The sequence below is a fragment of the Phyllosticta capitalensis genome, assembly GCF_038381095.1.
Source record: "Phyllosticta capitalensis strain CBS 128856 chromosome Unknown BKA78scaffold_13, whole genome shotgun sequence".
NCBI classification, from domain to species: Eukaryota; Fungi; Ascomycota; class Dothideomycetes; order Botryosphaeriales; family Phyllostictaceae; genus Phyllosticta; species Phyllosticta capitalensis.
In genome coordinates, this window is record NW_027117451.1 from 285,103 (window position 1) to 300,108 (window position 15,006).

At 56.0% G+C, this 15,006-nt stretch overlaps 6 protein-coding genes across 6 annotated transcripts; 2 read left to right on the plus strand and 4 right to left on the minus strand.

Annotated features, from left to right (window-relative positions):
- The first annotated feature begins 728 nt into the window (after nt 1-728).
- Nucleotides 729-1,582, plus strand: BKA78DRAFT_327689 (uncharacterized protein). The gene has a single exon (XM_066889541.1). It carries the CDS (start codon nt 816-818, stop codon nt 1,125-1,127), a length of 312 nt encoding a protein of 103 aa, XP_066738484.1. The 5' UTR covers nt 729-815; the 3' UTR covers nt 1,128-1,582.
- A 339-nt stretch (nt 1,583-1,921) lies between these two features.
- Nucleotides 1,922-2,790, minus strand: BKA78DRAFT_357440 (uncharacterized protein; the record flags this gene model as incomplete). Its single annotated transcript, XM_066892218.1, has 2 exons — nt 1,922-2,689; nt 2,767-2,790. The coding sequence occupies 2 exons, from the start codon at nt 2,788-2,790 to the stop codon at nt 1,922-1,924; spliced, it is 792 nt and encodes a 263-aa protein (XP_066738485.1).
- A 1,813-nt stretch (nt 2,791-4,603) lies between these two features.
- On the minus strand, nt 4,604-7,373 carry BKA78DRAFT_327692 (uncharacterized protein). Its single transcript, XM_066889542.1, has one exon. It carries the CDS (start codon nt 7,200-7,202, stop codon nt 4,899-4,901), a length of 2,304 nt encoding a protein of 767 aa, XP_066738486.1. The 5' UTR covers nt 7,203-7,373; the 3' UTR covers nt 4,604-4,898.
- Nucleotides 7,374-7,470: 97 nt separating this feature from the next.
- BKA78DRAFT_327693 (uncharacterized protein) lies at nt 7,471-8,297 on the minus strand. Its single transcript, XM_066889543.1, has one exon. The coding sequence runs from the start codon at nt 8,265-8,267 to the stop codon at nt 7,626-7,628; it is 642 nt and encodes a 213-aa protein (XP_066738487.1). The 5' UTR covers nt 8,268-8,297; the 3' UTR covers nt 7,471-7,625.
- A 1,786-nt stretch (nt 8,298-10,083) lies between these two features.
- Nucleotides 10,084-10,802, plus strand: BKA78DRAFT_58710 (uncharacterized protein). Its single transcript, XM_066893422.1, has one exon. It carries the CDS (start codon nt 10,206-10,208, stop codon nt 10,665-10,667), a length of 462 nt encoding a protein of 153 aa, XP_066738488.1. The 5' UTR covers nt 10,084-10,205; the 3' UTR covers nt 10,668-10,802.
- Nucleotides 10,803-12,696: 1,894 nt separating this feature from the next.
- Nucleotides 12,697-14,479, minus strand: BKA78DRAFT_334115 (uncharacterized protein; the record flags this gene model as incomplete). Its single annotated transcript, XM_066890170.1, has 2 exons — nt 12,697-13,838; nt 13,909-14,479. The coding sequence occupies 2 exons, from the start codon at nt 14,477-14,479 to the stop codon at nt 12,697-12,699; spliced, it is 1,713 nt and encodes a 570-aa protein (XP_066738489.1).
- Nucleotides 14,480-15,006: the final 527 nt, after the last annotated feature.

Below are 15,006 nucleotides of genomic sequence, written 5' to 3' on the forward strand. Positions count from 1 at the left end.
GCAGCCAGAAATCGCGAGCGGGCGATTGATGTTGAGTGAGAAGGAATGAGGAAGAGAAAGATAGGGTAGAGCATGTCCAAGACTCCATTCTGCTGCAATACTTACAGATCGTGAGCCTTGTCCCGCCGGTATTAACTCCGGGTCAAAGCCTAGCTCTGCCTCATGCTCATCCTCGCAGTTGTACTCAGCCGATGTCCCTGGCGAATGGTAAGAGGGTGAGTCGAGCGACGACCGAGAGAGCGAGTCGGGAGACGACTGAGAGAGCGAATCGGCAGACAACATCTCATTTGCCTGACAGAAGACAGTCCAATTACAATTGATCAGAAGGATGCATGCAGCTCTGGGGCCTGCGACGATGCAGGCTGAGAGATATAGAGCAGGAACGCGGACTTTTGGGTGAGAGGAGAAGACACAGCGGGCTGCGAACAAGAGGCCGTGGGTGAAAGTGAGACGCGTGGAGAGTGAGGGTCGAGGATGAGAAATGAGCTTTGTTTTGAAAGAGGGAGAGAGTGATGGTCGAGGATGAGAGAAGTGTCCGGAGCGAGAAGGCACCACCTCCACCTTCCAATGGGGAAGGAAGCAGGTGCACCTCCCACCACCAAGTCAGCCGTCCAATTCTCTCTCGTGACAGGGTGCAAAATTACTCGGCAACTATTTCAATTCAATGATCGCTCGCTGCGGCAAATTTTTGATGTGCTGTGTCAACGCCTTTACGGGCGACATCCCAGGGCTCTGCCTGCTGCTTCATCTTTGGCCAATCCATGAAACAGGACCAGGCCTTCTGCCTGAGACTTCTCAGCATCTCTTCCAACTAAATGCTCTTGTGCTGCGGTGCATTTTCGATGTGCGTGTCAATGCCTTTTCGGACGACACCTCAGGGCCCTGTCTGTTCCAACATCTTTGGCCAGCCCATGGACCAGGACCAGACCTTCTGCGTGGGTCCACGGAGCAACTATTACGGCTCAATGCTCGCCACCATCAGCCTCAAAACGACGCGCTGTGCCGATGCTGCTGCGTACAGCATTTCAAAAGACCCTCCCACAGTTCAGCTCAGTCTTCAGACTGTGTTGCGTACAGCAGCCCAACATCATCTTGGGCGGCTTCTCGTGCAAAGAACACCGTCGTAGGCTTGGCTCGCATGTTCTGTGTTGATTTGGCTACGGTCGACCCTTCTCAATCTTCCCGGTAGATTGTAATAGGCTGGTCTTTGTCCGACGCAATGGATCGAGTCGTTGAATCCCAATTTCTCTTGAATGCTTGCTGACGGGCGACCCCGTCTTGGCCAACTGCGTCGATTCGGATACGGTCGACGCTTCCTGACTTTGGGTGCGTCTGCCCTCCAGGACGACGGGTTACGTTGCAGAAGGAAATTTGTCTCGAATGCGCTCTTACGTCGAGCCGGTCTCAACGAGCTGTGTCGATTTGGATACGGTCGACTCTTCCGTATTTGGTTGGTACTCGAGACAAGGATTCAAATCGTCGAATCTCTTTGCTCTGGAGTGCGTGCTAACGGCAACCTAGGCTCCTTCAGCTGCGTCTTTCTGTTAGATGCGCGCTGACGACGACTCAGGCTGGATGAACTGTGTCAATATAGTGGACTGGGCATTTGCCCCTTCTTTTCAAAATTTAGACAAGACAATGAAGAAACAAACGTTTTCATTAATGGGTTCCCGATTCAATCCCGGGTTCCCGATTCAATCCCCCGAATGGACGGCGTGATGGGAGAAAAGGGCCACCACGGCACCAAGAAAAGCAGCAGCTGAGTGAGTGCCCGCACGTCAATCTCGATCTTGGCTCAGTAATACCACTGGTGCCTCTTCTCCGAATCCCTTCGCCTAGGTAGCTCCAATGACAAAGATCTCAATGCTTTCCGTCCCAGGTCCTCGCATGCAATCCCACTTCTTGCCGAGTCACTCGTCTCCTAGGCGGCCGACTTATCCACAACGAAAACAATCGCGACGACAATCAGCAGCAGCACAACCAACACGACGGCCACGAGCGGTGCGGGGACGCTCCGCCGCCTCCTAGTCATGAGCAGAGGCTGCCCATCGTCCTCTTCTTCCCACTCCTCCTCGCCTTCATCGCCACCTAGCAACGCCTCCTCCTCGCCTGCCTCTACCACTGCCGCATCCTCCCCGCTCGCCGTCGAGTAGTACCGCGTCCGCGGCCGTCCGCGTGGCCGCCGGCCTCTCCGTCCCTTCTTGCTGCCGCTGCCAGAAGCAGACCCCGACGTCCCAGACAGCGACTCGATCGAAGCATCGGAGCCCTGCTGCATCACCGCACCCCCGTCGCCGGCCGCCCACGGATTCTCCGTCAACTTGGCATGCGAGTTGGCATTCGACGAGGTGTGGGGAAGGATGGGCGGGTACGACTTTGCCCGCGCCGGCAGACTCTCGCGCTCGTAGTGACCCAGGGGCTCCTGGAAGGTGACGGAGGGCGTCGGCGCCGGGGCGGGCGGCTCCCACGTGTTGGAGGCGGAAAACTGCTCTGCGTTTGCGGCGGCAGACGCTGCGCTCGCGGCTGCTGCCGTGGACGTCGCCGTGGGAGAGTCCGGGTCGAGGTCGACGTCTGAGTGCGAGGATGTGGCGCTAGGACGGCGCGGGCGAGGTGACGGCGACGGGCTGCGCTGGCGGAGCGTGCGGTGCGGAGTGGGTGTCGGTGTGGGCGAGGAATCGTGCGAGGAGGATTGCTGATGAGGCAGGTCAGTTTGTTGCTTTGTTCGGGGCGTACACTGGAAGTGGGCAAGGGATTCGAGATGCCACTTACACCCTCGCTGTGCGTGTCCGCCATTTGAAGCTTCTACGCGCCGGAGCCTTACGTCCTTTGGAAGATCTGCCGACGTGAAGCTGACGTTTGAGTCAAGTGCTCCAGGAGGGCTCCAAAAAGTTCTAGGAGCCGCTTTCTACCCTCGCTCTGTTTGCTCAAACGACCTGCACTTCTTGCCGACTGCACAGAGCTTTCTGCGCGTGGAGGGAACGAGAGGACCTGGGTGGCAAACTCCAGCACTTGGAGAAAGTCAGGTTCAACGAGCTGCCAAACGACGGGTGGTTTTTGGTTTTTGTGTTTCTGGAAAAGACAAGGACGACAAGTCACAACGCAGGAAGGAGCACAAGCAGTCAAAAGAGGCAGGCAGGACTCGAGGCAGCAGCAAGAAACTCAAAAGCAGAAGGAAGCAAGCAGGAGGGAGGAGGGATGACGCACACGTGCAACACCACGAGCAAGTGGAACCGCGAATCCGGATCAGTCCCGTCGCTCGCCTGAGGCTGTGCGGACAACAGCAGCCGGCCTCGCGAGCACGAATGTCGCGCTCTGCTTCACCTCGACGAGGCAGGGTGCAGGAAAAGGGAAGAGGCTGGTAAGAGGGGAATGTGTAAATGTCGAGGCGGATGGGACAAAAGTCGCAATGCCATGCGCGAACCCCATATGCACGCAATCAAGCACGCACTCAGGCAGCCAGGCTGCTGACCCACGGTCTGGCCAGGGACTTTGAATGGCGACAGCTGACAATAGGTGTTGGCGAACCAATGAATTGCTGGGAGAGCGGCCGGTGGCTTGAGAGGGGAAGAGTGAGAGGATGCTGATGCCCGTGCTGATCCTAGTCGCAGGTGCAGTGATGTCCCGGAGCTCTGGTTGGTAGAGCCGGTCAGATGGTCGAGTACCAATGAATTGATTGTTGCCCACTCTTTGGAATGGAGATAAGGCCGGTGTGGAGTAATGGGGTAGAGGGGGTGTTGCTTTAACAGGAGCGAGCGTGGTGAGCGACGGGTGGCCCTTTGGCAACACCGATTGTTTACTTTGAATCCAAGTACTCCAGACAGATCGAAACTTGGATCTGAAGCCGTGGCGTGAGTGCAGGATGAACAGTCGTACCTTGGACCCAGCAGAAAGAGGAAAATGACAACCAGTCAACAACCGGCGCGGGTCAAGCGATAAGAATAGAAGGTAGTCCAACGGCCACTCCAACGGTTTCAACGGTCAAGCATCTGGTGTGGTTTCGCACGTGGAACGTGGCTGTCCGTAGCGCGCGCGCGTATGCGGCGTGACGTTGAATTGGTGTAAGATGTAGACGGTCGGGGGTATCAAAAGGAGGTGAGCGACGCGTGAGACCGAGGGGGATGATGGGACAAATCTGGGCTTGTCCACAGACGACGGCCAGCCACAATCTGATATTGGGCAGGCAATATCGTACCCAACCGTGCAAAGGCTTGGGTGTTGATGGTCTGCTCTGCCCTGGTCGAGGTGACGTTGGGAGTTCATCCACATAATGCGGGGGCGGGGCTGGGCAGCGGGGTAGCAGGGTCCAATGACGAGGCTGGGCAGGGAGTGGACACCAGCACCCCTTGATATACAGCCATGGAATGAAAGAAGTAGAGAGAAAACAAACAAGACCGGAACGAGATGTAGAGTGAAGCGCCGAAGGGGTGTGAGACGGAAGGTGGAAATCACGTCCGCTTTTGCCCAGTTGGACACGGCGACTGAACAGCGTTTCCCTCTCAATTTAAGAGGCGCACCATTATACCATGATGCTGCAGTGATGTTCGAATAAGGTCAAGCCCAGCCAAGTTGCCGGCGCCACCCAACTCGTGCGTATTATGCTTGTTGTGTAACCCTTGCGACACTTCAATGGTCCCACATGGATTGGCAAGATGTTCTGTAGCATTCCTAGCTTTTATTGCAACAAACCGCATCCGACTAGTGCTTGCCTCGGCAATATCTGGAAGACTGTATTTTCTGTGTTATTCAGAAAACAAGAGGAGGTCAAAGGGCGGACGAGAGGCACGAGACCTGCCTTGTTCAGCTAGTCTTTCATCTCCTTCGCGCACGATTCGGTGAAGCAAAAGAATCGACGAGCGCTGTCATCCCATTTAACCCACGGGGCACCCTCTTCAGGAGCCTTTTCAACTTCCAAACCTTCTGACCACTACTCCAGCTAGCAGCTCTCGTCCATCACTGCCCCAGACCCGCCTGCATGGCACGACAGTCGGCTTGACGGCTTCCAGCCACGCTCGTGGCAGCTCGCCGGCCAGGTACACGATAAAGACAGCGCCAACGTCCCCCTCTTCATCTCTCTCATCAGTCGGAGTCTCTTCTGGCAGACCTGCGGGCGTCAGAACTGCTTTCAGCTCTTCCAGTTGCGAGGGATGGGTGATTCCGGCGACGAAGAAGGAGACGCCATCATCGCCAGAATGCGCAGAAAAGACGTCCAGGGGATGACCGGCCGCGGCGCTGCTGGTAGAAGACTTTACAGTCACATTCGAGGAACGAACAGACAGGCCCGGACTGGTCCATTCGATCGAGGCATCGCGAGGAAGAGATGAAACCTGCGCGACAAAGGAGGGCGGCGTCAGCGGCCGGCCTTGGATCCTGTTGTAGTCTGGCAGCGCGGGTCGACGATCCTTTTCTGGTTCAAGGGCAGCTCCCCTGCCGCCATACTTCATATCCCAGACGTCAACCTCCCCGTCATCCTCTTCCTCGTGTTGCTCAAAGGGCCTGTGCATGATTTCGTGGATGCCTTCCCATGTGCGAGTCGCGATCTGAGCTCGCCGATCTCCTTCTGCCTGGTCGCAGTCTGAGATGAAAGCTACTCCGCAAGTCCACCAGTGGACATGCATCGCCCGGCCTATACGCCAGAGGTGTTGGAGGGCGAGAACGGTCTGTACGCCGAACTCGGAGACTTGCTTCAAGGCGGGCACATCCGATACCGTCGCCATGGCCATGCTGGCGGGCACCAGCGGGATTTGGCCGGCGAGATGAACAATATCGGTGGTGGATGCTGTCGAAGCTGGTACGGCAACTGCTTGAGAATATGGTCCAATGTTGGCCGGGGCCCAATAGCTGCGGCTCTGAACATGGAGGCCTCGCCTGCCTCCAGAACCTGCTGAGCTGACTAGGTCGACTGTGCAGGAGAGCATCACATCCACATCTGGCGGAAGAGAGTCACCGCAGGCGATGGTGACGCGCGAGGGCGGGGTGGGAGCATTGAAAAGCGCGCCGTAAATGGGGTTTAGTGTAGCAAAGAGGGTCATTGAGCGCAAGAGCAGGGTCGTTGAAGTAATCGAAGAGGGAGTAACGCCATGGTCGGCGAGGATCTGGCGGAGGTCAGTCACGATGTTTGTGAGCTGGCTCGACGGATCAGAAGGTGCAGCGTCCAAGGGCGAGATGAGGTTGGAAATCGTCAGCGTTGAGCGATGGACGTAGGTGGTTTGGAGCAGGTGAGGAGGCGTTTTGGCGTAAATGTTGCTCTCTGATTTTGAAATGAGCCCGGTCTTCTTGCTTTGATTGAGAAGCACTTCCAGCGAATTTCCAAGCTCCTCAAACTCGGCATCCAAGATGTCTGGGATCCTCAAGTCTTTCAGCCCCTCCTCATCACCTCCTGTGTTCTCCTCGACTCTTGCTCTTTTGAATTTCACCACGGCGCTGCCGCCCTCTCCTCTTGCTGGCTCCTGGTCCACATCCACCGCGATTCTGCCTCCTTTCCAGAGAACTGTGGGACCTGCGACTGCCAAAGTCTCGAATTCTCCACCTTCACCAAGGACGGCACCTTCGCCGCCAAACCTGCCCGCAGCGCGGCGCAGCTTCTCGACGGTACGTCTTGCGGCGACATTCTCCCACAGAAAATCTGTGTCAATGCCTCCACTTGCAACCTTGATAATACGCGCGTCCTGGCCGACGGCCCCCATGTCATGCAGCAGGGAAGATTCAGCATATGGTGGGAGAGACGGGTATTGCCAGAGATATCCCAGGGAAGCAAGACCGAGGCGTACGCAAACAGACTCGACACGCGTTCTTTGATATGTGCTGAGAATCGCACCGGTCGAAACTGCGTTTGCCTCCGGATGTTCTTGGAGGACTTTTTTGAGAAGCGGGACGAGAGATTCGGTCTCATCCTCCTTTGATGAATTTTCAGCATGCGGCGCATATTCCCGGTCCGTCACAACAGCTCCTCCTTGGATGGCTTGACGATAGAGCGGTAGCTTCAATGCATCTTGGTACAGCGGAATGATGCTGTGCCCGACCGTTTGGTACATGAAGCTGTCGAGGTCCTCGCCCTCGACGTCTGCGGGCTGATCCGGGGAGGCCGGCGCGGGGTAGAGATTTGCGAGCGCGACCACCTCATGTCCCTGTGCAAGACAATGAAGAATGCTGAAAAGCGAATCTTTGCCGCCCGAAATGAGGGCGATGACTTTGAGCTTTTCAGACATGCCTGGGCGATGGAAGGGTGAGTTTAGAGACGATTCTAATGGCGGCAGTCCGGCACGAAAATTTCGTTTCTTGTCCGAAGAAGTTTTGCTCGGGCGTGCAAGTCGTCCCAAATGCAGCTCGTAGGAAGAAAGAGATGGAAGATTCAACGAATTGATGAAATTGCCATTGTTCGTTGCGCGTCTACGGCTCGTCGCAGGCGGTTGCGCGCTTGACGAAGACGCGATCTTTTACCGAAGTCCTCCAACGTCATCTCTCAACCTTTCTTCACGACATAGCAAACCACCATCTCCAACATCAGCGGCACGTTCATCAGTATCCCGCCCCTTGTTGAAAGATGAGAACAGGATGATTGACACTCAGATGTCGCTGGAGCGGCCCGGCGCGAAGCTCGACATCAACGTCACAGACCGCTCTTTCGTCCATCACGCATCCTCATGCCCGTCCAACGCACTCGATGCCACAACGGCGCCAGCATCGCAGCTTACTCGGACGTCTCTCGCCAGATCCATGCAGAGAGGCACTTGCATCTCTGAAAAGACGCCCTCCACTTGTGCTATACCGACCTCTGGAGCATAGCACAGCACAGTATATCCGAAGCCATGGACAACACAGCATCTATCCACATTGGGTCCAATATCGACATCCACTTGCACACGCTCACACCACACACCGCTCCGGGATATGCTGTCGCCCCACGAAAAGAGGTCCTTCCTCCCGCAATTCTTTCCTTCGATGGGGGTTCCACGAGTCCTTCGATTGTCCTTCGACCACTCCGCTTCGACTGCCCCCACTTCTTGCCTTGCCGCAAAGAGCACACCGCGCTGCTTTGCGGCTATTATTCGAGCACCAGTCTGGACCCAGCCCTGCCCTGCCCTATCCAGCCCAGGCCGCCGTCCAGTCAAGCCTCCAACCTCATGGCAGGCCCGTCGTACGCAATGCCGCAGCGAGGATCCAAACCAATTTTGGCGCGAATACGCACCTCGCGCGCGAACAGCACGCGCTCCTTCACGACACACACGCCGACGCCAGCCCGCCGACCGGCAAATGGCCCATCTGCCGCGCATCCCAATCTGTCCAGACCGCCGCTTGCGAACCGACTGCCTCGCGTCCCACCCGCGCTCCGTCGACGAGCGTCTGGCCCTCTGTCGCTTCCAGAGGCCGGCATTTTCCCCTTCTTTTGCTCCAGTTCCCTACAGAAGTTAGTTCCCTTCCCCACCTCTCTGTGACCTCTGTTTCCAATCGCGGGCCCCCTCCCCTCTCTCCCCACTTGCCCTGACTCTCTGACGCTGCCTTGCAGCAGTGGTGGTCTGTCTTTGCGGTCCTTCCGGACAAACCTCCATACCGCTGCCTTCACCGCAAGTGCTTACCGCAGCTTCATGCGCGTCCCTGGCTTCTAGAAGCGATGGAGAAGTCATTTCGCACAGGCGCGCGCGCCGCTGGCTGGCTGGCCGGCCGCCCAACCGAACCCTTCTCTCAAACCACCTGCGCCAGGCACATTCGGTGAGCGAGGCGAGACGCGCACCGTACCGTCCGCACCGCACCGCGGCGGAGGTGGAGAGAGAGCAGAAGAAGTTACGTCTTCTTGCATGTGCGCCCGCATCTGTGCTTGCAGTCTATTGATGTCTCCGTCGTCTGCGCGTCGACGTCAAGTCGTCGACGCAGATGGTCCTCCTGCCTTGTAGGTCAGGGCAATACTCGGGACAGCACGCGCTTTGCCCGTGCTACCAACAAGGCGCATTGCAGAGAATTTGGTCAGGGTCCGTCTGCTCTTCTTTGCTCCCGATCAGGAACCGTCCCTACAAGTCGCTCGCACGCGCCTCGGAGTGTGCAGTTCAGCGGCTCGCTATCTGGCGGGCCGCGATTGAGAGCAGGTTGGTACCTTGGCAGCTAGCTAGCTAGCTAGCTAGCTAGCAGGCGCGTGGCAGCCAAGAAAATCACTCGTGTGGCTGTCAGGGTGAGTCCTGTGTTTTAGCGTGGGCGCGATGTATTGTGCGTGATAGCAACCAAGTAGGTACCCTGCAAGCCGACTTCTTGTGCTGTGTACAAGGAGCAAGCTCACGTAGAGTCAGTAGGCATTAGAGCATCAGAAACAGCCAAGAAGCGCGATCATTATGCACGGTGTGTGCGCGCCATGAATCTCACTGGCAGCTTCTTCAAGATCCTTCAAGGTGCGAAACGGTAGGCAGCGAATAATGCACAGGCAACAGCAGCACAATAGCAAAGTCAAGCAGGGATAGCAGGGCGATGATGGATGGCGAACATCGTGGAGCTTCCTGGACGGCGGCGGACAAATCGACGTGGAGGGGGGTCGCATGCGGCCGGTACGAAGAGAATCAGCCAGAAGAAAGAACGCAGCATGTCGTCGAGCAGGGACGAGCCCTCGTTTCGCGAGGACAGTTTGAAACGGCGTCGGTTAGGATGGGCTGGGTAAGGCACAGGGCTGGTTTGCGCGCGGGATCGGAAGGCTGCTAGGTGCACTGTCTCGGCACCTGTAAGGTACTGCACTGGAGAGAAAGGCAGTTGGGGATAAGGTGTTTGGATTGACTCGAGCAGAGGCTTGTAGGTGGGCGTTGTAGGGTTTGGTCGGAACGATGGGATGGATGGATGGATGCGACTCGAATCAATCCGATTCGTCGCAACGTCGAGTCCATGTCGAGTCTGCAAGTATGACACCCTGTTGCTGCGCAGACGTTGCGTGACGAGGCTAGGAAGGAACGACGGGAGAGGAAGGGAAGGAGCGACCACCTCATGTACAGCGAGCGGTACGTGGATCGTGTGTAGTGTAGACACGAGATAGTCGCCACAGCCTCACACAGCAAACAGGACAACGTCAATAAAGCAAGAAGACAGCGTGCAATACAGACTCGACGACACGTCGCCGCGCGGATCCGCCTACAACTACACCAACACCATCAACGATCAATTAGCCCGGCCCTGTCAACGCTCCATCTGCAGACCCTCGACCCTCGTGGTCCCTCTACTAGTCAATCATATGCCGACAGATGACGAGGTTGCATCTTATTCCCGAAGACTTCATATGCACACCCATCACCATCATCACCACCACTTACTACATACATCCACCAAAACTACAACAAATATGTAGATCAGACACGCCCATCTCAATCGGCGACGCATCGGCAACGACGCTACTGCAGCTCATGAACTTGGCCACCCGAGCAGCAGCATGCATATCATGGTTTGCACAAGCACAGTACAGCCAGAAACAAGGTTTGCGACTAGTGGATGGCGGCAAAGTTAGCTTGCTTCCGGCTGGTGGTGGTGGTGGTGGTGGTGGGGGTTTAACTGCTAGTGTCAGGAACCGCGTGGAGCGCAGCAAGGACATCCTGGCGAGAGGGAGCGTGGTGGTGGAGGGGACAGGCGGGGTAGAGAGAGAGCGGACGAACGACGTTTGGGGATCGTCATCGGTCGGGGTTCGGTTGGCTGTTGGAAGAGTAATGTAGTTGGTACTCTTGATGATATGGCGGCAGTCTTGCTGGCAGGAGGACATGGCGATTGGCGCGCTACGCTTGACTGCTGCCGTGTGAAGAGTTGGCTCTGGGTCTGGCTGGTCGTCTGCGAGCGGAGATGCGCTAAGGTCAAGTCGAGCGCTCAAGACCTCATGCATGTAGACAAAAAGGCACATCTCAAACATCACCATCATCACCACCTCTCAAGCAGCTCGCACGATCAAATCCCAGACACAGCAGCAGCATCCAAGTAAATCATTCAATTGACCGGCCAGATGGTCCACTAGCCACTCTCTGACCCACATCTGGCTTTTCGCCCACCTCGAAGCTCAAATGAAATCCCATTCCAAGAAGCCTCAAATAAGGAAGATAAGAAAAGGGAAGAAAAGGAAATCTATCCATTCCAAAAGTATCCACTGCTTACCCCGCCGACCAGCAGCAGCGGCAACAGCAGCAGTGTTGAGAAGAACTGAAAACGCACCCATCATCACCCGCACACGCAACTGCCATCCTGAGACCAGCTCGAGTCTGCACGTAGTGAGGTGTAGGGGATAGAGAACCGGCAGCAACACACGACGGATAGCAAACAGGCAGGCAGTGATACCACGGAACAACAACCAACAACGCGGCGCAAGACACCAGACGCAGCAAGGCGAACAAAGTCGAGAGAATTCAAATAGCATAACATACGTAGGTAGGTACGTGACGCATATCGCGTGAGAAGGATTATCAGTTCAGTCCACCACCAAAGAAGAAGAAGGAGAAGAAGAAACTAGACTAAGAAAAAGGAATAGGTAGAAAAATAGGGATGGAATAGTAAAGGTGGAAAGGGGGGTGTGATTAAAGCATTATAGTAGTCAACGTAGTTAAAAGAAGGATAAAGAAGAGAAGGTGTCAAGGTGTTGAGAAATTGAGTAGAAGAAGGGAAAGAGGCAATTTAGGAGGAGAATGAGGAAAATGGTTGGTGGGTAGGGGGGAAAGATGGACCGTCAGTCAGACCAGACAGGAACAGATGTACAGGAGCTTTTCCAGCGACTGACCGACGACAACAAGGCATATCTCCCAACCGACTGCGGTCTCCAAGGAAAGAGAAAAAAGCGGCCGCGGGGAGCACGAGCACCCGCACGAGCTCCCGCAAGAGCATCATGAGGTCCGTCCTCCATCCCTTCCGTCTGCCAACCCCGCGGCCGCAATACAGCATGCCACCACTCCGACGGACGACCCAGGAACCAGATGTGAGACAGAGACCAGCGAGGGTTTAAGAAAAGGGTTTGAATTGAGCCATGAATGCCATGCGGCATGTCAGACCGACACGGAAACCGGAGAGGTAGAACAAGACGGAAAACATAATCTCAAGCCAGCTCGAGACAGTGTCCCGTCCCATGATTGCTCCGCCTACACCGCTTCCCTTCAGCCTATCCACACACGCACAGGGGGTCCCGTTGGATGATCCTTCTTTCCTTGGAGCAGTCGAATTTGGTTTCGATGAGGTTGATCTCGATTGTTGTTGTTGTTTCTTGTTGTTGGCGGTTGTCCTTGTTGCGGAGAGCCAGTAGTGTGGTAAAGAAAAGAGAAAAGTGAAAGAAGTCCCGTCCAGTCCAGTCTGGGTCCCATCCTTCCCGTCCATCCGTATAGTAAAGAGCAAGAAAAAGCAACCTCCCGCAGCCTACATGGCTCCTTCGACTCCACTCCCCTTTGGGTATTTCCCGCTACAACAAAAAAAGGGACAACAAAGCCAGCCTTAAAATCAAAAGTAGAAGAGTAGGTTGAGGAAAACAGGGACGTTGAGTTTTGGTGAATGTGTGAAAGGTTACTTTTGATTCCATGCCAGTTTGCAAATCCCCTTTTCCTTAGAAGAGCCCCCCAACTTTTGAAAGGCCTCAGCGACTCCCGATAAAGCACCAGTTCCCGAATCCACTACATCATGTGTCTTCCGAAGCTAAAGACGAAACCCAAATCCCGCGTCCGTGGTATCACTGTCGTAATCCGTCGTAAAACTAGACTGCGTTGCGATGAAAGCAATCTATTCGTCCCTCTTGCGCTTCTTCTGCTTCTTGTCGGAGTCCGACATCTCGTCGCTCGAGTTGGTGACGTGCGAGACGGCCTCGTAGAGAGCGTTGCCGAGGATGCTGGTCCTGTTGCTGCTAAATGACGAGACTGACGACTCCTTTTGTTCCCTCATGGTGGCCTCGTCCATGACGCTGAGAGTCACCGAAGTGGTACCATGGGTGCGCTGGTGCTGCGAGAGGTTGTCGCTGCGCGAAAACTTCTTGCCGCAGTCGGTGCACTCGAAAGGCTTCTCGTGAGTGTGGAGGGAGCGGTAGTGGCGCTTGAGGTGTTCCTGGCGACGGAAGCGGCGGGAGCAGAGGGAGCAGACAAAAGTCTTGGAGGGGTCCTCGGTGAGGGACTGCTTGCGACCACGGCGGCTGACGGGCTGCGGGTGCTGCGAGTCGGAGCCAGAGGCACCGTTGCTGGATGACTCGGAATCGCCCTGAACAGACTGGGAAGCGGCGCCCTTGTTGCTGCCGCGAGTCGAGTGGGCCTTGGTGACGACAAAGTCCGAGTCGGAGTCGTCGACGCGCCTCTTGGTTTGGCGTCTCTTGGAGCGGTCCATGTCGTCGGAGAAGGAGGCGTCGGTGTCGGAAGGAGTGAGGAGGCCGGTGTTGGCAAAGTCGTCGTCAAAGTCGCTAAAGGAGTCGTTGTCGTCGTCGAGCGAAAAGCGCTGGCGCTTGTTGGGGTTGAAGTTGTTGGACTGAGGGAACTGGGCGAGGCCGTTGTTCAGGTCGTCCTCCGAGTCGAGCTCAAACAGGGGCTCGAACTGGGGAAGACCGTGCGGGGCAGAGGTGAAGTCGGCAGCGGGCTGCGCGTCGGTCTTCTCGGCAAATGCGTCACCGCGGAGCATCAACTTGTGTTCCTCGTCGTCACCTGAGCAGAGAGTGGGCAGGCAGGCAAAGTCGGTAGCGGGCGCCGAGACGGTAAGGTTGCGCGGGTCGCAAAAGTCGGTTTCGCTCTCGATAGGAGTGCGAGGCAGAGGCGAGGGCGAGGGCGAAAGCGAGGGGCAGGAGGTTGCGGAGAGAAGATGGTGGGTGTTTGGGGCAGCAGGAGCAACAGCGGCAGCTTGGAGCTGATCCTGGCTCGGGTGCGAAGTGGGCGGCTGGATGAAGACTACGCCAACCAAGTTAGTCCAGGGTCCAACTCGCTTAATGACCAATCACACGTCATCCTGTCTACGTACCAGGTGTCATGGGCGGTGATTGCGATCGCGTCCACTCTCCGCCAGCGAGAATCTCTGAAAACACTTCCTCTTCACAGCCTTGCTTGACCCCCTCCAATCCGTCGCAGAAAGATCCATTAACAGGCGTCGGCAGCGGGTCGTACATGGACGGCGGGCTGCTGATGGCACTACCAGAAGACGACAGCGGGGGAGTTGCAGGCGCAAAGCGAAAGTCAAAGTCGGCATCCAGGCCGCCAAAGTAGTTGTCCTGCTGCATCAAGAGCGTCGGCTTCTGGTGGATCGGTTGCGGCGAGGCCACGGGCGTCATCATCTGGCCATGGTACGGTCTCGACATGGTCGACATGCATGTCGACTGCGAGCTCGAGGAAGAGGGACGTCCGTAGCACATGTTGGAGGTAGGAATCATGTTGTCAGGCGTGGAACCCAACTGGAATTGACTCGGAAAAGGCGGTCCATGCGGATGAGGCGTGAAGTGACCGTGTTGGCGCGTCTCGGGGGAGGGGTCGGGGTTGTAATAGAAAAAGGGCGACGGGCCCATCATCTGGGGTTGCGGCGCGAATGGGCTGTCCATTGTGTGTGTGTTGTGTGTCTACGTTCTGACGAAGGAATGTCAGCTTCCATTCCTGGCCAAGAATAGTGACCCGCGGGGATGGAAGCTACTCACATGCTGAAGAAGCGAGGGTTGCAAGATATTAAAGAGCTACTAGTCTTGTCCAATGTGGGCTTCCAGATCCACGTAGGCGAAAGTATAGGTCAGGTATTAGGTTGGTATGTTTTGTACAGGTTGGTCGAGATGTCGAGTAGGTAGTGGTTGTGGTAGATGAGTGAATGACGGACAACGGCAATGGGCAAAACCAGTTGCAGTCTACTAGGTAAGGCGAGGTTGATAGTTGTTGATGATGATGTTGCGGTTGGACCAAAAGAAGGGCTGATAACAATCAAGGCTACTGTAACAGACGAGACAGAAGACCTGGAGTGCTATCTGAAAAGAGCAAAGTACTAAACGGCGATGTTCTGGAAAAGAGGTGGAAAGGACGGAGTTGATAAACCCTGGAGTCAAGGAAAGCGCAGAGAGTGAACGGGGAGCCAAGTGGATAA

Bases quoted from the DNA above. Each gene is read 5' to 3' on its own strand.
- BKA78DRAFT_327693 (XM_066889543.1), bottom strand. From the start codon at position 8,267: ATGCGCGGCAGATGGGCCATTTGCCGGTCGGCGGGCTGGCGTCGGCGT.
- BKA78DRAFT_327692 (XM_066889542.1), bottom strand. From the start codon at position 7,202: ATGTCTGAAAAGCTCAAAGTCATCGCCCTCATTTCGGGCGGCAAAGAT.
- BKA78DRAFT_58710 (XM_066893422.1), top strand. From the start codon at position 10,206: ATGACGAGGTTGCATCTTATTCCCGAAGACTTCATATGCACACCCATC.
- BKA78DRAFT_327689 (XM_066889541.1), top strand. From the start codon at position 816: ATGCTCTTGTGCTGCGGTGCATTTTCGATGTGCGTGTCAATGCCTTTT.